The sequence below is a fragment of the Dendropsophus ebraccatus genome, unplaced genomic scaffold (genome assembly GCF_027789765.1).
Source record: "Dendropsophus ebraccatus isolate aDenEbr1 unplaced genomic scaffold, aDenEbr1.pat pat_scaffold_1471_ctg1, whole genome shotgun sequence".
NCBI lineage: Eukaryota > Metazoa > Chordata > Amphibia > Anura > Hylidae > Dendropsophus > Dendropsophus ebraccatus.
Genome location: NW_027208892.1, coordinates 1 through 24,381, shown reverse-complemented (window position 1 = coordinate 24,381; position 24,381 = coordinate 1). Strand labels below are relative to the sequence as shown.

The 24,381-nt window shown below is 39.8% G+C and overlaps 1 protein-coding gene across 1 annotated transcript; it reads right to left on the bottom strand.

The window, feature by feature from the left end:
• Nucleotides 1-236: 236 nt before the first annotated feature.
• On the bottom strand, nucleotides 237-21,745 carry LOC138775288 (amphiphysin-like). Its single transcript, XM_069955888.1, has 8 exons — nucleotides 21,708-21,745; nucleotides 20,790-20,909; nucleotides 17,487-17,546; nucleotides 17,130-17,189; nucleotides 11,966-12,061; nucleotides 6,005-6,223; nucleotides 4,635-4,736; nucleotides 237-622 (listed from the first exon to the last, which is right to left on the bottom strand). The coding sequence occupies exons 2-8, from the start codon at nucleotides 20,790-20,792 to the stop codon at nucleotides 515-517; spliced, it is 648 nt and encodes a 215-aa protein (XP_069811989.1). The 5' UTR covers nucleotides 20,793-20,909; nucleotides 21,708-21,745; the 3' UTR covers nucleotides 237-514.
• Nucleotides 21,746-24,381: the final 2,636 nt, after the last annotated feature.

Sequence of the window (24,381 nt, the reverse complement as noted above, 5' to 3'; positions counted from 1 at the left end):
CTTTATTATTAAAGAAGCTTGTATCCACCATGAGATATCTCCAACATAGTGTCCCTTCAGCTGTTCAGTTCTAGTTTCCTTGGATTTCTGAGGACCATAAGAGTGCAATATAAGATGGATGCCCATCAGCTGCCCAATGGATCCCGTGTCAACCTCTCCCAGTGTAATAGATGCAGATATAAAAAGGATCTTCCAAATAATGAAATCTTTCAGAATTTAGAGTAGATGGGATTTAGGAAAGGTTCACCTAACCTTTATTCTGACAAAGCACAAACAAACCAGTGGTTGCATACAAGTGAACAACATCGACTTTTCTCCATTTACACATTAGTAGGATATAACTTACATCTGGCTTTCATGCTGATTTTGTTTGTTCTCATATGTTTCCCCAGGCTGTATCTGGGACAGGCACCAGTCCTTAACAGTTAACATTATAGCCTCAAAGGTATCTGTCGTCTCAGAAGGTCAATAAACCCAAATATGAAACGTCCATCAACATCTTTGCTTACATCAACTACTCTAATTTGCGAGTAAAGTTTTCTGGAAAGAGTCCCTTGTAAGTTTTCACATCCTTGTATTGCTCCCAGTCCACTTCCCTGACCCCAGTGAGCCAACCAGCCTCCTGCAAAATATAAAGTTCATAGTTAAAAGGTGATCCTTGCTTTCAGTATTTCAGTCCTCAAAATAGAACTTTTTTAAAAGATGTTTTGTTAGAAGCGTCTGATTGTGGCCATTTAACCCATTAGATGCCACAGTCATTAACAACCATAGCTTTTATGGTGTTTGTCAGGGGGAGGGGATTTTTTCTGTCAAAACAATTGTTCCACATTTTTGCTATTGGTTCCTGTCTACTACAAATATGTATAACATAAGGTCTGCAGATTAGATACCATGACATATTTTCTTTAACCCCTTGGCTCTTCAGCCTGTTTTGGCCTTAATGCCTTGGGCCAATTTTTCAAATCTGACCTGTCTCTCTTTATGTAGTGAGAACTCTGCTTTTAGGTGTCGCGGTTATTCTGAGATTGTTTTTTTCGTGACATATTCCTCTTTATGTTTTTGGTATACTTTGGTTGATACACTCACACACACACACACATTTGCACAAAAATTTTAAAAATTGACATTTCTTTATATTAAAAATTCTCTTTTCCTAAGAAAGATAGTCATGCCACATGAACTAATTATTAATGCAACATCTACAACATGTCTACTTCATGGTGACGTCATTTGGTGAACGTCTTTTTACTTGTTAGGATGTTAGAGGACTTCGAAATTTTGCAGCGATTTTTAAAATTTTCATGAAAATTTCAATTCTGATTTTATTAGGGACCAGATCAGTTCTGAAGGGGATTTGTGGGGCCTGTATGTTAGTTGCCCCCATAAATCCCTCCATTGTAAAAACTACACCCCCAAAGTATTAAGTTACATTTCATAACTTTATTAACCCTTTAGGTGCTTCTCAGAAATTTAAGCAAGTTGGAGAAGAAATTTAAAATGTTTTTTTTTTTTTTTTTGGCAAATATTCTATTTTAATTATTTTTTTCCTCTAACACAGCAAATACTAACTGAGAAATACAACTCACTATTTATTCCCCTTATTCCAATGTTTCTATAAATCCCCCATATGTGGCTGAAGTACGTCACCTGACTCAACCACAGGCCTCAGACATGACAGAGACGGTGAATTTTGGGGCCTTTTTATTTCAGTTTTTTTTGTACAAAGTTAACTATACATCACATATGACGTTATCGTTATTCGTCAGGTCGATATGATTACAGCGCTATCAATTTTATATAGCTTTTGTTATAGTTTATGGCATTTATACTATAAAAACAATTTGTGTCTTGCATATTGTAAGAGCAGTAATATTTTAATTTTTTCACCAATGGAGCTATGTGAGGGCTTTCTTTTTTTTGCAGCATAAGCTGACATTTTTAGTGGTACCTCTTGGGTACATGTGATGTTTTGATAGCTTTTATCTATATTTTTAGGGGGTGTGATTAACAAAAAAAAATGTAATTTTGATTAGTTGGTTTTTTTTGCGGCGTTAATCGGGTGTGATAATTAATGTAACGTATTAATAGATGGGGTCATTACGGACACGGCGAAACCAAATATGTGTATTTTATTCATTGAGAATCATTTAAAGAGGGGGATGGGGAATGTGTATACTTATTTATTTATATGTATTTAATTAATTAATCAATCAATTAATTGATTTTAACTTATTTATGTATTTGTGTGGTGTGTTTGAACTTTAACTTTTTCAGGTGCCTCTATAATATATTACAGCACATGATCTGTGCTGTAATGTATTAAAGAATGAATGAGCTGTCAGAACCTGACAGCTCATTCATACGATCAGGTCCCTGCCCCAGTGCAGGGGTCTGATCGTCTTATATCATAGCAGCTTAGGTTGCTACGGTAGTTCCCTCTGAGCTGCAAGAACGCCCCTTAGACACTGGACCGCGGTGCCGTTGGGGTTAACTGCCCGAGGGGGAGCGCGGCTACCCTCTGGGCAGGGGCAGCGGGAGGAGACTGTATGACACAGCATCCTCCCGATGCCCGATTGTAATTAGGGACAGCGGGGGGAGGCAGGGAAAGCATGACGTTCCTGGAATGTCATGTTGTAGGAACTACCTGCTTTACATGACGTTTCAGGAACATCATTTTGCGGCAAAGGGTTAAGCCATGGATGTGACCTAATATACTGCCTGTCTGTAAAACTGACAAGCAACAATGATTTTGTGATACTATATGTATGCTAAGGCATTATGTAAGTGATCTAAAGATTGTTCCTTCAGGTTCCCAGATAGTACAATGATAAGGTAACATTAAAGGACAACTCTGACAATTTCCTTTTTTAGCTTATTTTTGTGTGTTAATAAGTTTTCTGGCCCTGTTTCCCCAGCCCCCCCCCCCTCAACCCCCCCTCCGGAAGTGAAATAAAATATACATTGCCAATAAATGTTTATGTCCTCTTCTCCCAGGTGCCATCTTTTTAGAGCTGGGGACAGTCCTGGTCTTCTTCCTCCTTGGTGTCTTCTAGTAAAGTGAATGGGAGAGGAAAAGGCAGCCTCTTCATTGGCTTAAGCACATCACATGGCTTCCAGCTTGCTAAGTCCTGACTGGCTGAGCTTGCTGGAAGCCATGTAATGCGCCCCAGCCAGTGAAAAGGCTGTGCACCGGCAGCCTTTTCTCTCCCATTCACTTCACTGGAACCCGAAAAAGAGGGAAATCTGAAGACACCGTCTGGAGGTGACAGGACATGGCTGGCGGGAGATTCAAGCGGCGATCATCACCGAAGGGATGGTAAGTATGAAGTGTGTGTGTATTTGTGGGGTTTTTTTTTATTCCCCTATCCCGCCGGCGTTGTCCTGTAAGTATTGATTTCATCCACCCATAAAAAGGTATTTTTTATATCATAATTAGTTAATAATTTTTCGGATCGTCTGAAGCCCGTGTTCGGATCAAAATGACAACCAAAATGCACCCACTCCAAAAAGGAAGGGGTTGAGTGAAGGGGGCCACATTGTTCAGACTGGCACCCAAAGGGTTACGACTGGATGTTATGCATCCTCACTTAACCCCTTGTGTGCCAGACTGTAAGCAGCATCTGGCAAGATCTTGCATAATGTAAAAATGATGAGTGTTCTGCTCCTTGCCTTTTTAGTGTTTTACAGTTATTGGTAAGCTACGTCATGACCAGGGCTGTGTTTTTTGTTATTTTTTTTTTTTATATAAAATGGTCAATGAGGGGTGTGGGGGGTTTATTTTTTTTAATAAAACAGTTTTCTCAACTGTTTTGTGTGGGTTTTTTTTTTATAGGCTTATTAGTGGATGCCATCTGATAGACAGTATAAGCCAGTATAAAATGGCTAACACTAACCCCCCACCATTACCCCAGTACCTACTGTACCAGGGGTACTGGGAACAGCCGGGCACCACTAGTCCCGGCACATCAAAAGTGGCACTTCTGGACTGGGTAGTGGCAGTATTATTAGCCCCCCCCCACCCCGGTACTACTAGGCTGCTGCCGTATAGTTTTTCAACCTGACTGGTTATGAAAATAGGGGGAAGCCTAGACATTTTTTTTTATAATTTTTTTTTATTTCTTAAAAAAATGGATGCCGTGTATCAGAGAGCTTCCACTACTAAGCCTGTAAAAAATAAACACAAAACACAATTGAGAAAAGTGCCCCCCCCCACAAAAAAAAAAAAAAAAACACTTCCACCCCTCATTGACCATTTTATAAAAAAAAAAAAAAAAAAAAAACGCTCAGTATGCTGCGTTTTGATGAAACTTCAACAGAGCCTGAAAAACGCCAAGGGGGAGAGAAAAACGCCCCCCCCCCCCAAAAAAAAAAAAAAACGCTGTGTGTAAGACAAATTAAAAATTTCCATGCACTCCCAGCTAACATCTGGCCACTGGTGTTTTTATTGGGGTTTCTCCAGAATTTTAACGCAGTGTGAAGCAAGCCTTTAAAACAACAACCCTTTTTGTAAGAGTTTCCCATTAATGAACAATACTTCAAATGATAATAGTGCTTGTATCATAAAAATGTCAGGAAGTTAAGGGATACCATAGTTATTCAAAGAAAGGTATCGATACTTAGTTAAGAAGAATTACCTGATCAGCTGTTGCTACAGAGCTAATAACCAGAACAATATCACCTCTCGTGAGGTTAAGTTCATCATCATTCGCTGCCTCAAAATCATGCAGCACTTCAGCCTGGAAACATACAATAAAATTATATTAGGATTTAGTATTATAGTTACTATGCTATACAAAATTAAGCCTGGGGGCTACACAGTGATATTCGGTTGTGCGACTTTTACTCAATAATTTGGGTAATGTTGAGACTCACAAGCAACTGAAACCCTGCAAAAATCCATCCTGGCTGCTTGTAAGCCGCAATTTGACCGCATTCACTTGTATAAATTATGGTGTCGATACAACCAGTGCGACACAGGGGTTTTTGGTAGCCCCAGGACAGAACAACCCATGTGTTACATCACTCAGACTTCATTTAGGGATGCATCCCTGATAAAGTCTGAGTGACGAAACACGTGGGATGTTCTGTCCTGGCCTGGCCCACCATGTGACCACCATCCTGTCTGTATTATATATGTATTTCCTTCCACATATATTCCCTGCACTTGCACTTTTATTTGACTTGCATTGGCATTGGTTTATGGGGTGTAGCGTTATCGATTAACACTTTACATTAAAATTTAGATGAGTCCTTGATTTATGTGTATGACCCTGAAACCAAGGAGCAGTCAAAAGAGTGGAGGCACAGTGGTTCTCCTGGTCCAAAGAAGTTCAGGGTGCAAAAATTAGCCACTAAGGTGATGGTGTCTACGTTCTGGGATAAGAAGGGTATGTTGCTAGTTGACTACCTTCAAAATGGTTCCACCATCAATGGAAGGTATTACAATGAACTTTTGGACCAACTAAAGGCCAAAAGAAGCCGCTAGCTGTCCAAAGGAATCTTTTTCCTGCAAGCCAACACCTCCGCTCACACTGCACAAGTGACTGCAACAAAACTGGTGGAGCTAGGCTTCCAGCTGGTTGACCACCCACCTTATTTACCAGATCTAGCTCCCTCTAACTATCATCTGTTTCCAAACCGGAAGAAACACTTCAAGGGTACCAAATTTCACACCATTTCTGATGCCATGTCTGCTACAGATGACTGGTTTGAGGCACAACCAAAATCCTTCTTTTTGCAAGGCTTACAGAACTTGGAATACCGATGTAAGAAGTTTGTTAACGTTAGTGGAGAGTATGTGGAATAAATGTAAAGTTTCATCTTCCTATCTTGTTTCTTTCTGGGTAAAGTCAAAGGCTTATCAGCGGCCCCTCATATCTGTGCCCTGGGGCTCACATGGTAGTTTGTACAACCTAGCTATTCTATTCACAGAGTACATGAGAGGGGTGCATATATTGATGGAAAATGGGCTACAGACTGTAAAAGGTTAAACTGATAACCTAACCTTATACAAGAAACCAGTAAGTATCTCCTGAGATGTAGTGCCCTCAGATGTGGGGAGATTGTTACTTTCACTGGTGGTGCCCTCAGCTTGCCCACTAGATACATCAGGGATGGCATCAGATTCATCTTTAGCTTCTACAGGAGATTTCACTTCATATTCTCCTTCATCTTCATGATTTGATGCTGGTTCTATTACAACAGATGGTATGCAGGTAATGTCCTGTTGAGACATCAGAGACATATACATTAAAATCATTCCCCTTATCTAAAACTATTTAAAATAGTAGGAAATGTGAAGTATACTATATGTGTTCACTGTGGACCAGCCATGCAACTCCTGACTCTCACAAAGTAGTGTCCAGGACTCCAACAAATTTTCTTTGATTACTGGTTGTTGTAGTGCCTGCTTGCTTCAATTACATGGATTATCCAAGAATGGAAAAACTAATTTTGTTAAGTTTGTGTGTGTGTGTGTGTGTGTGGTATTACAACTTGGCTACATTCACTTAAAAGGTACTGTTTTTGAAGAAATCATCTCTGTTTAAAAGAAATCTGTCAGCATCTGGGCCTTACCAGAGGTGCTGAGAATGTGCTGTTGTTGGCAGGCCCCTAGTGAGCATGGTACCTTTTGGTAATTTGTCCGTGGAATGGATTATGGGGTTTCCTACTGTAGTGAAGAGTCAAAGAAGAGTTGTGGCTCAACAATTTTGCCTCACTCTAGCATGCCTAAACACTGCTTATTTGTTCCTTCTTTTCATGAATAATCAATACTGCCTTCTGCTCACTCACGCTGTCAATCAGTATCTGCAAACAGAGGACTGATCTGCAATCATACTGTATATAGTTTAATCTCCTAGCCTGTGTTGGACCGTTCTAAAGGTAAATCATCTGTTTAGAGACCAGCAACAGTTCTTTTCTTGGTTTGATTCCCCTGATGGAAATGAAATATAGCTATTTATTTTTTCTCATCATTGTATCATTTTTAAGGCTATGTTCACACTATGTTTGTGTGCGGCTGTATTTTTTATGCGGCTGTAAATGTGCGGATGAAACTACGGCCGTGGGAAAAAATAGACATGCTGAAAACATACGGTCATTTACTTGGAAATCTGATTCAACTAAAAATAACAAATAAAATCTTAAGAAAGTGATGCAAACACCTCTGGAATGCATCTGGGAAAGCAGGGAAACAGTTTACATGAATTGCTATTACCGGGGTTTGCGATCCTCTGCAGTATGCCGATGCCTCTCATGGTTAATATATTGAATTAATAAAACACATTTTCTTTGTAATAAAGTCCCTTTCGTTGTTCAATAATTTAATTCTAACAAATCCATCATTTTGCAATTAAATATACTGTTAAAATAAATATATATATATATATATAAATAAATGTATATTTATATATATATATATATTTATTTTTTGACAGTATATTTAATTGCACAATGATGGATTCATTAGAATTAAATTATTGAACAACGAAACTGATTTTATTTCAACAAAAATGTGTTTTATTAATTAAATATTAATTAGTACAGGAAGCTCCAGTAAGCCGTTAATTCATATTGCCGGCAAAAGAGCTTTCTGTACTAATCATCACTTTACTTTAATTAAAACATCAAATGTTTCTTCTAATTATGTTATCACAATAGCATTATTAGAAGAAACATTTAGAATTATATGTGCGCTCAGCTGATTGGCTGATCGGCTGAGCGCACATATAAAGAGTCGGTCCGCAGTACAGTGACTTCATTGTGCTGCGGACCAGCAAAGAGACAACATCGGGGTGAGTATAGAGCTCTCCCCACCTCCTCCCCAGCACTGCACCCCTCCCAGCAAGGAAGGGGGGTCACTTAACCCCTTCCTTGCTGGGATGGGTGCAGTCTGACATCAGTCTGGCCCCCAAGGGGTTAAGGGGGATGCAATACATCCTCCCTTAACCCCTTGGGGGCCAGACTGTAAGCAGCGATCTGTAAAGATGCTGCATACTGTAAGGAGCACAACACCGCTCACAATGATGGGTGTTGTGCTCCTGTTTGTGTGTTTTTTGTGTGTTTCTCCCTTTGTGTTTTTCAGATATCGGTATCCTGGGGATTACGTCGGATTCCGTGGACTACGTCGATGACCAGCGGTTGTTTGTTGTTTTTTTTTAATAAAATGGTCAATGAGGGGTGTGGGGGTGTTTTTATTTGAATAAAAAAATTTTTTAACTTGTGTCTTGTCTTTATTTCTTTACTTTATAGACTTAGTAATGGATTCCGTCTATTAGACGGCTTCCACTACTAAGTCGGGGCCTAGTGTTAGCCGGTATAAAATGGCTAACACTAACCCCCCATTATTACCCCAGTACCCAATGCCACCAGGGGTACTGGGAAGAGCCGGGTGCCAGTGGTCCCGGAGCGTCAAAATTGGCGCTCCTGGACCGGGCGGCAGCAGGCTGGTAAGATTTAGGCTGGGGAGGGCCTAAACCAATGGCTCTTCCCACCCTGGTGTTACCAGGCTGCTGTCGTTGGTTTTTAACCCGGCTGGTTATAAAAATAGGGGGGACCCTATGCATTTTTTTAAAATAAATAAATAATTTAAAAAAACGCTGTTTTTTTTTATAACCAGCCGGGTTAAAAACCAAACGACAGCAGCCTGGTAACACCAGGGTGGGAAGAGCCATTGGTTTCGGCCCTCCCCAGCCTAAATCTTACCAGCCTGCTGCCGCCCGGTCCAGGAGCGCCAATTTTGACGCTCCGGGACCACTGGCACCCGGCTCTTCCCAGTACCCCTGGTGGCATTGGGTACTGGGGTAATAATAGGGGGTTAGTGTTAGCCATTTTATACCGGCTAACACTAGGCCCCGACTTAGTAATGGATTCCGTCTATTAGACGGCTTCCACTACTAAGTCTATAAAGTAAAGAAATAAAGACAAGACACAAGTTAAAAAAATTTTTTTATTCAAATAAAAACACCCCCACACCCCTCATTGACCATTTTATTAAAAAAAACAACAAACAACCGCTGGTCATCGACGTAGTCCACGGAATCCGACGTAATCCCCAGGATACCGATATCTGAAAAACAAAAAGGGAGAAACACACAAAAAACACACAAACAGGAGCACAACACCCATCATTGTGAGCGGTGTTGTGCTCCTTACAGTATGCAGCATCTTTACAGATCGCTGCTTACAGTCTGGCCCCCAAGGGGTTAAGGGAGGATGTATTGCATCCCCCTTAACCCCTTGGGGGCCAGACTGATGTCAGACTGCACCCATCCCAGCAAGGAAGGGGTTAAGTGACCCCCCTTCCTTGCTGGGAGGGGTGCAGTGCTGGGGAGGGGGTGGGGAGAGCTCTATACTCACCCCGATGTTGTCTCTTTGCTGGTCCGCAGCACAATGAAGTGACTGTACTGCGGACCGACTCTTTATATGTGCGCTCAGCCGATCAGCCAATCATCTGAGCGCACATACAATTCTAAATGTTTCTTCTAATAATGCTATTGTGATAACATAATTAGAAGAAACATTTGATGTTTTAATTAAAGTAAAGTGATGATTAGTACAGAAAGCTCTTTTGCCGGCAATATGAATTAACGGCTTACTGGAGCTTCCTGTACTAATTAATATTTAATTAATAAAACACATTTTTGTTGAAATAAAATCAGTTTCGTTGTTCAATAATTTAATTCTAATGAATCCATCATTGTGCAATTAAATATACTGTCAAAAAATAAATATATATATAAATATACATTTATTTATATATATTTATTTTAACAGTATATTTAATTGCAAAATGATGGATTCGTTAGAATTAAATTATTGAACAACGAAAGGGACTTTATTACAAAGAAAATGTGTTTTATTAATTTAAAGGACAACTCCCACAAAAAATTTTTTTTGCTCATTTAACACACATTACAAAGTTATATAACTTTGTAATGTGGTTAAATACCCGGCCTGGCCCCCTTCCCCCACTTTCGGACCCCCGACCCCCCCACCCCGGAAGTTAAGGAATGTATACATTACCTATTACGATCGTCACGGTCCTCTTCTCCGGGGCGGCATCTGGTGACGACGACGTCAGAGCCGAGGGGCGGTCCGGGTCTTCTTCCTCCTCGGCGTCTTCATGCAAAGTGAATGGGGATGAAAAGGCTGCTGGTGCACATGCGCACCAGCAGCCTTTTCATTGGCTGGAGCGCATCACATGGCTTCCAGCTTGCTCAGCCCTGATTGGCTGAGCTTGCTGGAAGCCATGTGATGCGCTCCAGCCAATGAAAAGGCTGCCGGTGCGCAAGCGCACTGGCAGCCTTTTCCATCCCCTGGACCCGGAAGTTGGAGACATCGCTGGATGGCGGACGGCGGCGACGGAGAGGCGGACGGCGGGCGAATCGAGTGGCGATCGTCACCGGAGAGATGGTGAGTATGGTGTCTGTGTGTGTCTGTGTTTTTTTTTTTTTGGGGTCCCGCGGGAGTTGTCCTTTAATATATTAACTATTAGAGGCATCGGCATTCGGCATCATTGCTGGCTATTTTTGAAGTACTCCATACGGACCGCCTGTCAATCCACGGCCGCATTTCCAGCCGCAAACAATGGTCTTGTTCATTTTTTACGGGTTCGTTTACGATAGGGCCGTAGATTCATACATAGTGTGCACTGTGCAGCCGTATATCATATACTTTCCAGCGTACGCATGAACCACCAAAAATACCGCCGCACATTTACAGCCGCAAATACAGCCGCACAGTTACATAGTCTGAACCTAGCCTAAAAGTGCAAGTAATTCCCAATCAAGTCAAAATTAGTTTTAAAATTCATTTTTTTAATACAATTTTTGTTTTCCTATCATTGTATAAAAAAATAAGCTAATTTGGACCTGATTGGGAATGCTTTGCTCTTGATACAATAATGAGGAAAACATAAAAAATAAATATCAATATTTCATTTCCAATAGGAGAATCGAACCAAAGAATAAACTGTTGCTGGTCTCTAGACAGGTGCTTTATCCCTAAACCACTTAATTTACCAAGAGCTGTCCAAGGGGTAGCCCAAAATACCCTAAATTTAGCAATACCTAGGTGAATATCAAAAATACTTTTAATAATAATTCTATAAAGTATTAGAAAACACACATTTAAAACCACAACAACACTGCCATCTAGTGGACAACTACGTACAGTACTGTTAACTAAATTCAGGTTCGTATTATATATAGTAATATGAACAACTCAGCTGCAGCCTAAGTCAGTAGCAATTAGCTAGTGTCATTGCTATTTAAAATCTCAGCTTGCCCCCTAAACATGTTTCGGCACAATTGGTGCCTTTGTCAAGAGGCACGGGTGGGAACATAGCCATAAAACACATGGTACCTTTCATATGTCCAGATGTGTTTACAGAGGCTATGTTCCCACAATGTCTTTTTTATGTGAAAAATGACGGATGACGGATGTTAATAATGTCATCAACATCACTAATAGCGTCTGTCGGACGCTTTTCACATAAAAAAAAGACATTTCCCGTGCTCCAAGCCTTTCTTAGTTAAATTTCCGCCACCATACCCTACACCAGATTTAGGCCCTATGCACACATGAAAATCTATCTGGATTTCTTATCAGGTTCAATTTGGCACATAAATATAGCATTTTTACCAGTTTAGCATCTGCCTGAGCACAATTGTATAACAGAATGTAAACATTGCTGGGATAAACATATATCTATCCTAAGATAACAAGAAAGGAAATACTAAAAGGGCAGCCTAGATGACCCAGTGGTCTTCTGCTGACAATCTTCTATGTTTCTATGTAAGAAATAAATATACAAATACATAAATGCTCTCTAGAATACCCCTTTAAAATGTGTTGTACATCAGCAGCCCATCTGCTACCGGAAATCCACAGTGGATAGGCATTGTGTGAACATACCCCTAAACAGAAGATAAAGCTTAACTATACCTTAACTATAAGTTGTTACCTGAGGCACATCAGTATCTATCTCAGCTTCTTTCCCTTCTTCGGCAGCACTTGGAGTTGGTTCGACGAGCTCCTCTTCTGTACTCTCAGGTTCTGCCTAAAATATAAATGAAACAGTAGATGTATGTAGTATGCAAATATGCTAAAGTTCTGCATATCCTCCTTGAGTATTGAAATTTGATCCTTATGAACTTTTTATTGGTATTATCATCTGCCTTCTACTATGACTGACTTCACCAATCACACTTTAATGCCATTGTACGTACTCCCCAGAAAGCTAACATACAACATATATGTGGTTGTGTTTTCATGTTATGTTTATGCCCACAAGCTGAAATACTAGTTTGACTAAACAATTTGTATCAAGTTTAAAAAAAAAAAAAAAAGGTCAAGATTCTATTTTTATGACAGATGACCTCTGACCTGACACATTCAAATAAATCCAGTACATAGATAAGAATGCATACAATTCAATACATACATCAGGATTAACTGTAAGTGCAATGGAATGGGACAAATTTATAAAGAGGAACAGCACTTTTGCACTAAAAGGCTATGTCCTGACGGTGGAACTTTACTGCGAAATGACGGCTGTCTATTAATAGTGATGGCTGCAAATAATGATCATGAACTTTATTTGCCATCATTATCGATAGACAGCTGCAATTTTGAACTAAACTCCCGTTGTGGGAACATAGCCTAAGGGCCAGTTCACATGGAGTAAAAGTGGTGGAACTCTCCCCTGCGGAATCCAGCCAGCCTCAGTGTCATACAGTCTGTCTATGGGAGGAATCGCGCCTCCGCTCTCCGTGCCTTTCTGCTCAAAGAATTGACATGTCAATTGTTTGAGAGGAGAGACATGGAGAGACGAGGTCTGCAGAATTCTGTCGCCCTTAGGATGCAACCAAAATTTGCAACCTTTATTCAGCAAGAAATGTGCTATAACATAATAAATGTATCTTATCTTTTATGTATCTCTATTATAGGGATCATGTCGCTCCATTACAAGGATGGCCTGATTTCCGCTGTGTTCATACATGGCATTACTGATGGGTATTTTTTTTATGTGTTTTTGCTTTGCAATACAGTTGGAAAATGCATTAACCATAGAACAGTCACAAAAAAAAAAAAAATAACATGAATGATAATTAGCACAAGGAAATCACTAAACTTAAACTACCTTGCAATAAGCAATTCCTTTAGTAAAACAATGTAATCACTACTATAAGCCACTAAAGCTAAAGCTAGGACTATCAGTACTTTTTCATTGATTTGTCAGATAGGAAGGAACTTTATTACAAAAAGACTCACATTCAGTGATTTTGCAGGACCATATATTATGTCCACAATCCGCAACCTGCAATCCATATTTTTTTGTGCATTTACAAAAATGGGAAGGTGATTGGTAATTTGAGTTTGTTATGGATGTAACATGCGTGGCCATAAAAAGCAGATCTCATAGACTTCTATCGGCTAATTGTTCTGCAATTACTGTCAACACTACGACATCTCCTAATTGTGGAATGGATTGCGGATCTGAAAAACTACGGATAGTGTGAAGCTTTCTTTAATTGTTTAATGATCCTGTCTAAATGACAGTCCAGTGAAGAGGGCATCCGCGGCTTTGTATAAAATATTTTCTTTTTGGACTGACCACGGATCATCTTTACAGGAAACTAGCCTGTGACCTCCTGGTTCCCATGTAGCAGGAGATGCTGAAAAAGAAGGTATTTTTCCAACTTTCATCCTCAGCGCTGTTTTCCTGCAATCCTCCATTTTAGTAATATGTTAAATAGATGGTACAGTGCACTAGGGGCGGGGCCACAGATCTTTGTGTTCTGATCCATCCATTTGCCCAACCCCCTTCATGAATCTAGTGTTCTGCAGTGATGAGTGCCTGAGTGATGTCACTACAGCACCCACTGCCTGAATATTCATGAAGAGGGGCAGGTGGATTTGTAATACAAGGGTTGTAGTACTGCCCCAAGTGCACCAAACCACCATCTTCACATATTAATATAACTGAGAATTGCAGGAAAATGGCGCTGATGAATGTAAGAAAATTACCTTCTGCCATCTTCTGCCCTACAGGACTGTAACAGCAAGTTAGAAGTTTCCCTTTAACCTCTTAACGACGCATGACGGGTATACCCGTCATGCAGCCGTTAAGAGTAAACAGAGAGGGCTCCCGGCGTGAGCCCTCTCTGCAGCGCGCGGTCCCCGGTTGCTAAGTGCAGCCAGGGACCGCGTGTATTAGCCGGCGCGGCCGATCGCCGCGGCCGGCTAATTAACTATTCAAATGCCGCTGTCAAACCTGACAGCCGCATTTGAATAGCAGCTGTGCCCCCTCTCCCTGGTGTCCAGTGGGGGATCTCCCCCCCGCAATGCGATCGCGGAGGGGAGATCCGTTCTAATGAGCCAGCCGGGGCTCAGCGTCGGAATGACGCTGATCCCGGCTCGGCAATCTATTCAGATGGTCTGCAGCAGACCATTATAATAGAGCACCGATCTGATGGATCATTGCTCTATTATATACACAGGATTGATCTCAATGGGAGATCAGTTCTGTGTATATAGAAGTCCCCCAGGGGGCTTCATATTACTGTAAGGGAAAGTTAAAAAAAGTGTTTTTATTAATAAAAAATCCCCTCCACTAATAAAAGTCTGAATCACCCCCCTTTTCCCATTTTACAAATAAAAATAAATAAATAAATAAACATATTTGCTATCGCCGTGTGCGTAATCGCCCGAACTAATTAATTAATCACATTCCTGATCTCGCACGGTAAACGGTGTAAGCGCAAAAAAATTCCAAAGTGCAAAATTGCGCATTTTTGGTCGCATCAAATCCAGAAAAAATGTAATATAAAGCGATCAAAAAGTTGCATATGCGCAATCAAGGTACCGATAGAAAGAACACATCATGGCACAAAAAATGACACCTGACACAGCCCCATAGATCAAAGGATAAAAGCGCTATAAGCCTGGGAATAGAGCGATTTTAAGGAACGTATATTTGTTAACAATGGTTTTAATTTTTTTACAGGCCATCAGATAAAAAAAAAGTTATACATGTTACATATCGTTTTAATCGTAATGACTTGAGGAACAAATATAACAACTAAGTTTTTACCATAGGACACACGGCGTAAAAATGAAGCCCCCCCAAAGAAAAATAATTGCGGGTTTTTTTCAATTTCACTGCGCATATAATTTTTCTGGTTTCGCAGCATATTTTATGGAAAAATTCAGCCTGTCATTGCAAAGTACAATTAGTGACGCAAAAAATAAGGGTCATGTGGGTCTGTAGGTGTAAAATGCAAGTGCTATGGCCTTTTAAGCACATGGAGGAAAAAACGAAAACGCAAAAACGAAAGTTAGCACGGTCCTTAAAGGGTTAAGGCTTCATGCAAATAGTTGTTTCACAACTCTGTAATACAGCACATGTATGAAGATCTACTGTACTATATACAGTAAACCACTGACCCTTGACAAAACAGTATGTGAAACAAGTGTAGGGTGAGTAGGTGTAGGGAGTATGCGGCACTTGCACTTTATTTCGTTCTAGGTTTGGGGGGGACTGTGCAATAGACATTTTGGAGTGATCCATTGCTCCAAGCGTGGTTGCTCCATTATTGGTACATTTACATTTATTGTTTATGTATTGCGTCTCTCCATTTATATTAGCAATAGTATTGTAATTGTTAGGCTGTGTTCACATTACGTATATTTCAGTCAGTATTGTAACCAAAACCAGGAGTGGATTAAAAACACAGAAAGGATCTGTTCACACAATGTTGAAATTGAGTGGATGGCCGCCATATAACAGTAAATAACTGCCATTATTTCAATATAACAGCTGTTCTTCTAAAATAACAGCAAATATTTGCCATTAAATGGCAGCCATCTACTCAATTTCAACATTGTGTGAACAGATCCTTTCTGTGTTTTTAATCCACTCCTGGTTTTGGTTGCAATACTGACTGAAATATACTGACTGAAATATACGTAGTGTGAATGCAGCCTTAGGCTATGTTCACACTGCGTATATGTCTGGCCGCATATTTTCGAGGCCGGACATATATACGCGGTAAACTCCGGCCGGGGATTTACGCTACTTGCGGCCGGCTACGTACGGAGCGCGAACTTACGCCCGTAGTCTACTTACACTTCCCGAGCGCCCTATGTAGCGATCTGACAGCGGTCTTTTACTTGGAAATCTTCGCCTAGGCCCGGACACCCCACAGAACCTTTTGGATCGGCACAAAAAGCTTGCAAAATGAAGAAATCACCACTACGTACGGGACCGTATGTTACACTACGGGCGTAAGTTACGGCACAATGGTCTGATTCATTTTTTACGGCGCCGCGTACGATCCGGGTGTAAGTTCGTACGTAGTGTGAACTGTGCAGCCGTACATCGTATACTTTCCATTGTACGCAAACTACGTAAGTCTCCGGACGCTTATTCACGGAACGCGCTACGTCCGGAGACTTACGTAGTGTGAACATAGCCTTATAGTGTATAACATATTTATTGTAGCACTATTTATGATACAGTAGTACATAATTTGCATACACTCATCTAGAGGTAGTTTGCATTGTCTCTATTATATTTGTGTACATCGGAAACTCATACAATAAAGTCAATTTTTTATACCATTGTTAAATTTTGTATGGCGATGTTTCTTTGAGATGTATGTTTTGACAGAGGCATTGCTTCTAGGGAAAATATCAACATGAAATACTGCTAAACAAAGACGTCATAAAGGACCAAACAGCTCTGTAGTAGGACCCTTGTACAGTCTCCATGAACGTGATTTTGCTGTGTGCATGATGCCTACATAGATCCCTGGCTGCATGAACAGAATAAAATAAGGAGGATTCTCACCCGATATAATTTTCAGTAATGTAAAAATCTTGGGGGGCAATAATGGATATTTTATTACTGCATTGTGTGCTTGTATAGTCTGTATTACCATAACACCTTAAATCTACTCAATGCTTATTGCAAGATGTTTCCATACCTTAATAATTCATAAAGGACTGTACACATGCTGGGTTGAACTTAACAGCTAAAAAGGCAGGAGACACTTCTTACATTTGAAACAAATGTAAGGAATATGAATCCAACAGGATTCTCTTTTTACAGGGCAGACACCTACCTTGCTGCCCTCTGTGTCAGCTTCATCAGCTGTCTTGATATCTTCAGATTCAATAGCTTCCTTCACAGGAAGGAAACAGTGTAACAACCATGTCAGGTGTGACCATCAATAGAGTATAACAGGGAATGGGCAAATGTAACAATGATTATGAATGAAGGGACGAATAAATAACAAGAGGTCAAATTTACAAACAATAGTAATATTTAAAGAATAAAGCTTACTTATACCTTGTTACGTGTATAGAATAATAATACATGCTGTGTTTACAGACACAGGTTCAAATGAAGGAGGGGGGAAAAAAACAAAGTAATGACTATGAACCCAATAGGATTCCCTGTTTACAGGGCAGACACCTACCTTGCTGCCCTCTGTGTCAGCTTCATCAGCTGTCTTGATAGCTTCAGATTCAGTAGATTCCTTCACAGGAAGGAAACAGTGTAACAACCATGTCAGGTGTGACCATCAATAGGGTGAGGTATATGTAAATGTATGAATGGCTATGAATTAATGGAGTGACAAATGAATGGAAACATTTTAAACTGACCCAATAGAATAAAGAGTTGGTAGAATGTATAGAAAAGAATTACCTTCATTTTATCTTTTTTTATGTGTTATAATTGTTTCTGCCCACTAGGTGTCTTCTAAATAAGACTAATGGTGCGTTGTGGCGATCGGAGCGGCGGGGGGGTGGCGATCGAAGCGGCGGCGGAGATCAGAGCGGCGGCGGCGATCAGAGCGGCAGCGATTTCTCGTTCATCGTTTGATTGTTCGCTGCGTTTACACGTACGATTATCGTTCTAATTCGATCGTTATCACGCAAATTTGCAGGATAATCGTTACGTGTAAACGCAGCATAATCCACATAAATCACTCACTCATTTTCCTTTACCATGGTTACAAACTTCATGCTAGTAGTATAACAGAAGCACAGAAGAAGGCTTTGCCAGCATCAGGTAGTGTTTTACTTGGTTCTATTATACTATGTTCCAGCACAGGCTATTAAGGGTAAACTCTTGGGCCTGGATAAGCCCAGGGATGAATATTCATTATAGCACTAGATATGTAGTTGTTTTCTTTATTCATTAATTAAGCATGCATGCTGTCTGTATCATTACTATTAGTGGCATTTGGCACAGTTTTCAGACAGCAGAAATAAAATTATTTTGACTATGTAACAGAAGTGTTTTCAGTGTCCAGACCAATAATCACCTATTGAGTCACACACATATGGGCTCATTCCCACTTATATACATATCAAATACAAATAGTGTGTAATACATAATCATTTTATTGAAATTTGTTGTGTATTTTATTATAAGTTGTTTATTTTTTTTATCTGACAGCTAAAATAAATGGGAGTCAATCGACAGAGACGTGTTATAAACCATAATGAAGCCCCCATCCCCAGAGATCAGCCAGTAACAGCATATTATACATAGAAAACCTTTTCTGACTGCTTGATGACCGTTTTATCCATTTTATTTTAAAACGACGGCTTTTATTTGTGTAACAACAGGCATTGTTGTAAAATAACAGATGTTGTTTGGCCACGAAATGTCCAAAAACGGCTATGTTCACACAACGTCAAAAATATTAAAAAGAAGGCAGATTTTCATATTTAAAAAAACATCTGTTTTTGCCGCGATTTAACTAACTGCTATGGCAATGCATTGAAGTCAATGGGAAGACGGAAGTCCAATGCACACAATCCATTGAATAATGGGCGTTTTTACCGTGGACGGCAAAAAAATGAACATGATCACTATTTTCAGACGTCTTTTGCAAACAGCGGACGTTTTTTATTAGTTGTTCACACACAGTTTTTCTTCTTCCACCGTTCTTTCTCCGTTTTTACTATTAAATTCAATGGACTTTTCAGTTAAGCCACACCCAAAGGCCAATTAGTAATCCCAAACTAGAATAATGTACCAACAGCCGTCATTGCACTAAGGGAAAGCCAGGCAGCTAAATAACGTTATTTTAGACTCAAAATAAAGGACGTAATTTCAAACGGAGCTCAAAAGACGTTGTGTGAACATAGCCAAAGTCTGTCAAAGGGACAAAAAAGACCTTGTGTGGTTGTAGCCTTAGGCACACATGGCACTTATTTCGCATTGAGGCTATGTTCACACTACGTAAAACAACGGCCGTAGTTTTCACTGCAAAACTACGGCCGTTGTTTTGAGGATGGGACGATATAGCAATTCGTACGAACTACGGTCGTACAATGCACACAGCATATAAGACTACGGCCGTGAATTTCAATGCGGCCGCACACTTAAAATTTACTTCGCCCAAATTCAACTTGATTTTAATGCAAAAAATTTACTGAGTGGTTTATTCGGCTAGTCGCAGTGTTTCAATTAAATTACATGTTTCAGCCCGATTAAAAACATGCTAGGAATCAAAATTAAACAACGGCCATAGTTTCACGACTAGCCTGTACGTTCGTTATTCTACGACCATTGTTTTGGCCTCAAAATAACGGCCGTTATTTTACGTAGTGTGAACATAGCCTAATGCTGCATTTTTGCTGTGATTCCGATATTTTCCCAAGAATTATTTGTTTTATTCGTTATTTTTGTATTATTTATTATTCACCTTTGGTCTTCTAATTTGTCCATCATAATTTGGTCACAATATTTGGCAAGGTTGTGGAGAAATATATAAGGATGCTGTTAATAGTAACTTGGGGGTTTTTATTCTAGTCAGTCAGCCCTGTTAGAACTGAAAACATAGATGTGTCCTCTACATGCTAACAAATGTCAAGAGACCTTGAGCAATAGGATATGCAACTGGTTAAAATCCACCTCATAGACACAGAATATTTGGAGTTTTCAAAGCCTTTAGATGTCAAGCACGCTAAGCCATGCATTTCTGAGGATTTTTTTTTTTTAGCACCTATTCCTACGATGCAGAGAACACCAACGCAGTGACAGCCGCACCAAATTTTGTGCAAGTACAATCTTTACACTCACTCACAGCAAAAATACCACCTACTTTATTAAAGTATTGTATTGCCCCCTTATATACACTTATTACAGGAAATGCTTATAAAGTACTTTTTTCCCTGCACTTACTACTGCATCAAGGCTTCACTTCCTAGATAACATGGTGATGTCACGACCCGAATCCCAGAGCTGTGCGGGCTGTGGCTGCTGGAGAGGATGATGGCAGAGTAATGCTCAGTGTCCTCCCAGTGCCCTGTGTCCCTCAGTGTCCCCCTGCCATTATCCTCTTCAGCATCCACAGCCCACACAGTTATATGGGTTTCCCATAGTAACTTTGTCAGCAAAGAGATGCAATATACTGTATAGTGTCAGTCACAGCCCATGCAGTGACAGTAACAACAACCTTATACAGTAACAGCTACATGCTGCCGCATGATAATCCCCTATATGCTATGATAGCTTCTTTCCTCATAGTAACAACCTATACCGTATACTGTTACAGCTACATGGTCATAATAGAGGAGACTTATGTTAGATGGGCTATCTGAATCAAATAAGCAAATGATTTTTAAATGGTACAGAACACATTTAAAAGATTTAGAAACAACTGTAAGTTCTGGTTCTGGTGAAGCCATGGATGGATGACTGGAATGTAATGAGATGGAATAAATGAGCTGATGTTTGGCTGATGCTGATTCTTCTGACTCACCATTATCTTCTCTGCTAATTCATTTTGCTCATCAGCTTTAGTGTCCTCAGCAGAAACATCAGGCAGAGGCTGCGCCTCCTCAGTCTTGGCCTCCACAGGAGCAGCTAGATCTGATTCCACCTTATTTGTTACAAATATAAAATATTTACTAACTAAATAAAAGAGTTTACATTAAAAACCATCCACTACAGGGCACAATCTGAATCAATGCATTTAAATATATGAACATTTATTTAGACAAGACACATACTGGCCATGGTGACCAGAACAACGGCATATAGAATCGGACTAGACTGTCGATGAGTGAAAATATTGGACAGGGAAGGCTGTGGTCACATGTTGTGGTCCTTGATGCCCAATTTCACAGCGACTGTCCGCTTTATTTGATGTGACAAATTTACATGTTAAGGCTGGGTTCACACTAACGTATATTTCAGTCAGTATATTTCAGTCAGTATTGCAACCAAAACCAGGAGTGGATTAAAAACACAGAAAGGATCTGTTCACACAATGTTAAAATTGAGTGATGGCCACCATATAAAACTGTAAATAACTGCCATTATTTCAATATAAATAACAGCAAATATTTGCCATTAAATGGCGGCCATCCACTCAATTTCAACATTGTGTGAACAGAGCCTTTTCTGTGTTTTTAATCCACTCCTGGTTTTGGTTGCAATACTGACTGAAATATACAAAGTGTGAACCAGCCTTACAGAGCTGTATGATAACACTTCAGCGGGTAAATTAACAATTTAGGTGATAAACCAGCAGAATAAATGAAAAAGAACATCTGTGTTTTTTTTCCTTATGGTGAAGAAAGACCCAAAGATTTTAAGGAATTGTTGGTAAAAACAAAACTGATGTATAATTTATAATAGAAAAAATATTTTTTTTATAATAGCTCATTCTACTTACTGCTTCTTCCGCAGTGCTTTGCTCCGACTGTATTGTGAAGAGGGGGATGTGGGTGCATCAGGCTATGAAGACATAAGCAATTACAACTGGATTAAATAACTTATTTCACCCACACGGGAATCTGTCAGCTGTAAAATCAACTTCCAAACTGCTGACATCTGTGCTTCCAGGATGTAGAACAATCTTTTTATTCTATAGTATAGAGGCCAGTTTCATACGCACCGCATCACACTACCTCCTCTTTTCCCACGCTATGCTTAATAGACACCTGGAAGCTGAGTCTCAAGCAGGCTCAGGTATGGAAGGGGGGAGTAAGGACACGTTACAGTTTGCTGCATTTCAGGAGCTCAGGAAAGCCTCTTTGGCTCTGTCTACTATATAATAAAAGTATTTTTCTATGTTCTGGAAGCACAGCTGAATATATGAAAAGTCCCATGTGTCTGCTTGACCTAACAACTATCTAACAGTGTCAGTAGTTTGGAACATACATTTTTTTGTGTTTACACATTTCTTCTGTGCTTTGGAAAAAAAAACCAGGCCGTGTGCAAGATTTATCAGTAGGCACAAAGGCCTTGATGGAGCTTGTACAATTTTCGGTGAAAACAGTGTGGCTATAAAACTAGGCCAGCTTAGGTTTTGGAGTACTTTTGCATATTTTTTTTTGCGCAAAAATAACACATGATAAATCGGACTAATAGGGTAGCTAACATGAAACCACGTCCCCGTCCTAGTGAAAAAAAGTTAACAGACTGCAAAAACACAGCACGATCCTAGGCTAAGACTTTACTGAAATGTACACTTTTTAACACAAGAACCCCGACTACATCATTGAAAAATTCCCCATATGTGTCTGGTGTATTTGCTCCTATTAGCCAAATTGCACAATAAATTCTGTGTTGTTTTGGATAATGGGAGATGACATCTGTTGCCCTTACGCAGGGTGACTGTTAAAGAGTCACTGTCGTTTTTTTTTTTTTTGCAGAAATCATAGTCCAGGGCGATTTTAAGAAACTTTGTAATTGGGTTTATTAGCCAAATCTGCCATTATCTGCATGTAAAAAGCCTTTTCCCAGGTCCCCCCCTCCTTCCTCTTTTTCATCCACTCTGAAAAATCTGAAAATTGTGACTTGTTGCAGGAGACGTCCCCTGTCTGTTCTAGGGAGAGGGGGGAGGAGGAAGGAGGGAGTTAGCCGGCAGCAGAAAGCAGATAACAGAGGATTACAGGCACGGAGCTGGGTGACAGCTGTAATCCGAGCTCAGACAGGTCACTGGTGGCTGTCACAGAAGATAACGGGTGAGATATTTGTAGATTAACTCTTTGTTGTCCTGTTTTGGTCTTTTGTTTAGCTCTCTCCATAGGAGAACAATGAAGACAGGGGGGAGAGCTTCAAACAGCTTTTTCATGATAAAAATGCATTTTTCGGATAATAAACCCAATTACAAAGTTTCTTAAAATCGCCTGGACTATTGATTTCTGCAAAAAAAAATTTCACGACAGTGACACTTTAAATCCTGCTTATTGATGCCATTGAATACTGTTTGCCCTCAGGCTCTCTACAACAGTAACTACAATCATATTAATTACCTATGTATTACCGTCTTGTAATATACGGACCAGTTTACCCTGTTGCTAAGTGGTAAAGGTTTTTTTTAATATTTAATATGTTGTCATATAACCTATGAGTCAGTGTATTTCACATTATGAGACTTGGGGGCGTTTCTTATGTTGTAAATTTTATTAAAACCTACCTGTGTGAGTCCATTAAAAGCACTACTGGAAGCCTAAATGAAACAAAAAAGAGCAGAACATTAACATTTGAAGTGACTTATGATGAAACATGATGATGATAAGGTACCAGCCAAAAGGAAAGGAATATCCGCATGTGCAGTATTAGGAATCTACTTCTGAAGCACTCTAGCAGGGTACAAAATAAAAACATTAACTTTTTAAGCGATTTCAGCCACACAAAATTATATTCCAATTGATAGATAATAAAAAGCCACTATATTCATAGTGTTAAATCCAAATTTGCAGACTCTACTTACATTGAGAAGACTATATTAAGCCCAGCTTTTATATACCAATCATTTCAGGTGATTTTACAGAATAAGGCTACATTCACATGTTCCATAGTTTTGTCTGTAATTGCAAAGCCGCATTTAAAAACTCATTTTGGGCCAATGATTTCAATTGGACTGATTTCACTGTCCGTATATTGCGGATCTTTAGGCTATGTTTACACAGTGTAATGAAATCGGAAACCTATGGCTGTAGTGGTTATTGAACACAGTGGCTGTAGTTTTCAGAGTTAATGATTTCTATTGATTTTAATAGAACAATGGCTGTCGTGTTGTGCACCCAGTGCATCAACTACGGCCGTTGTTCACTGTGGCTGCACTAAATAATGAACATGTCAAACAACGGCTGTAGAAAATAGACTGTTCGCACACTGTATGGACGTAGTGAGAATGAAAGTCAATGTTAGATTGATTTTCATTCACACCCATATGGTCAGCAGACCTCTATGGGTGGTAAATAATGTTCCTACATTATCGTCGGGGGAACCCATAATACAGCAGCCGTTGTTTGACACACAAAACAGTGCCGTTGTATACAATACAATAAGCCTTAGTCTGCAAAAACGGCATCCACAAAAATTACTGACAAGCTGTA

Coding starts and splice junctions, on each gene's coding strand:
- LOC138775288 (XM_069955888.1), bottom strand. Junction 12,062..17,129: donor CTGACACAGAGGGCAGCAAG/GTAGGTGTCTGC, acceptor TTTATATTTTAG/GCAGAACCTGAGAGTACAGA. Junction 623..4,634: donor CTGTAGCAACAGCTGATCAG/GTAATTCTTCTT, acceptor TATATTTTGCAG/GAGGCTGGTTGGCTCACTGG.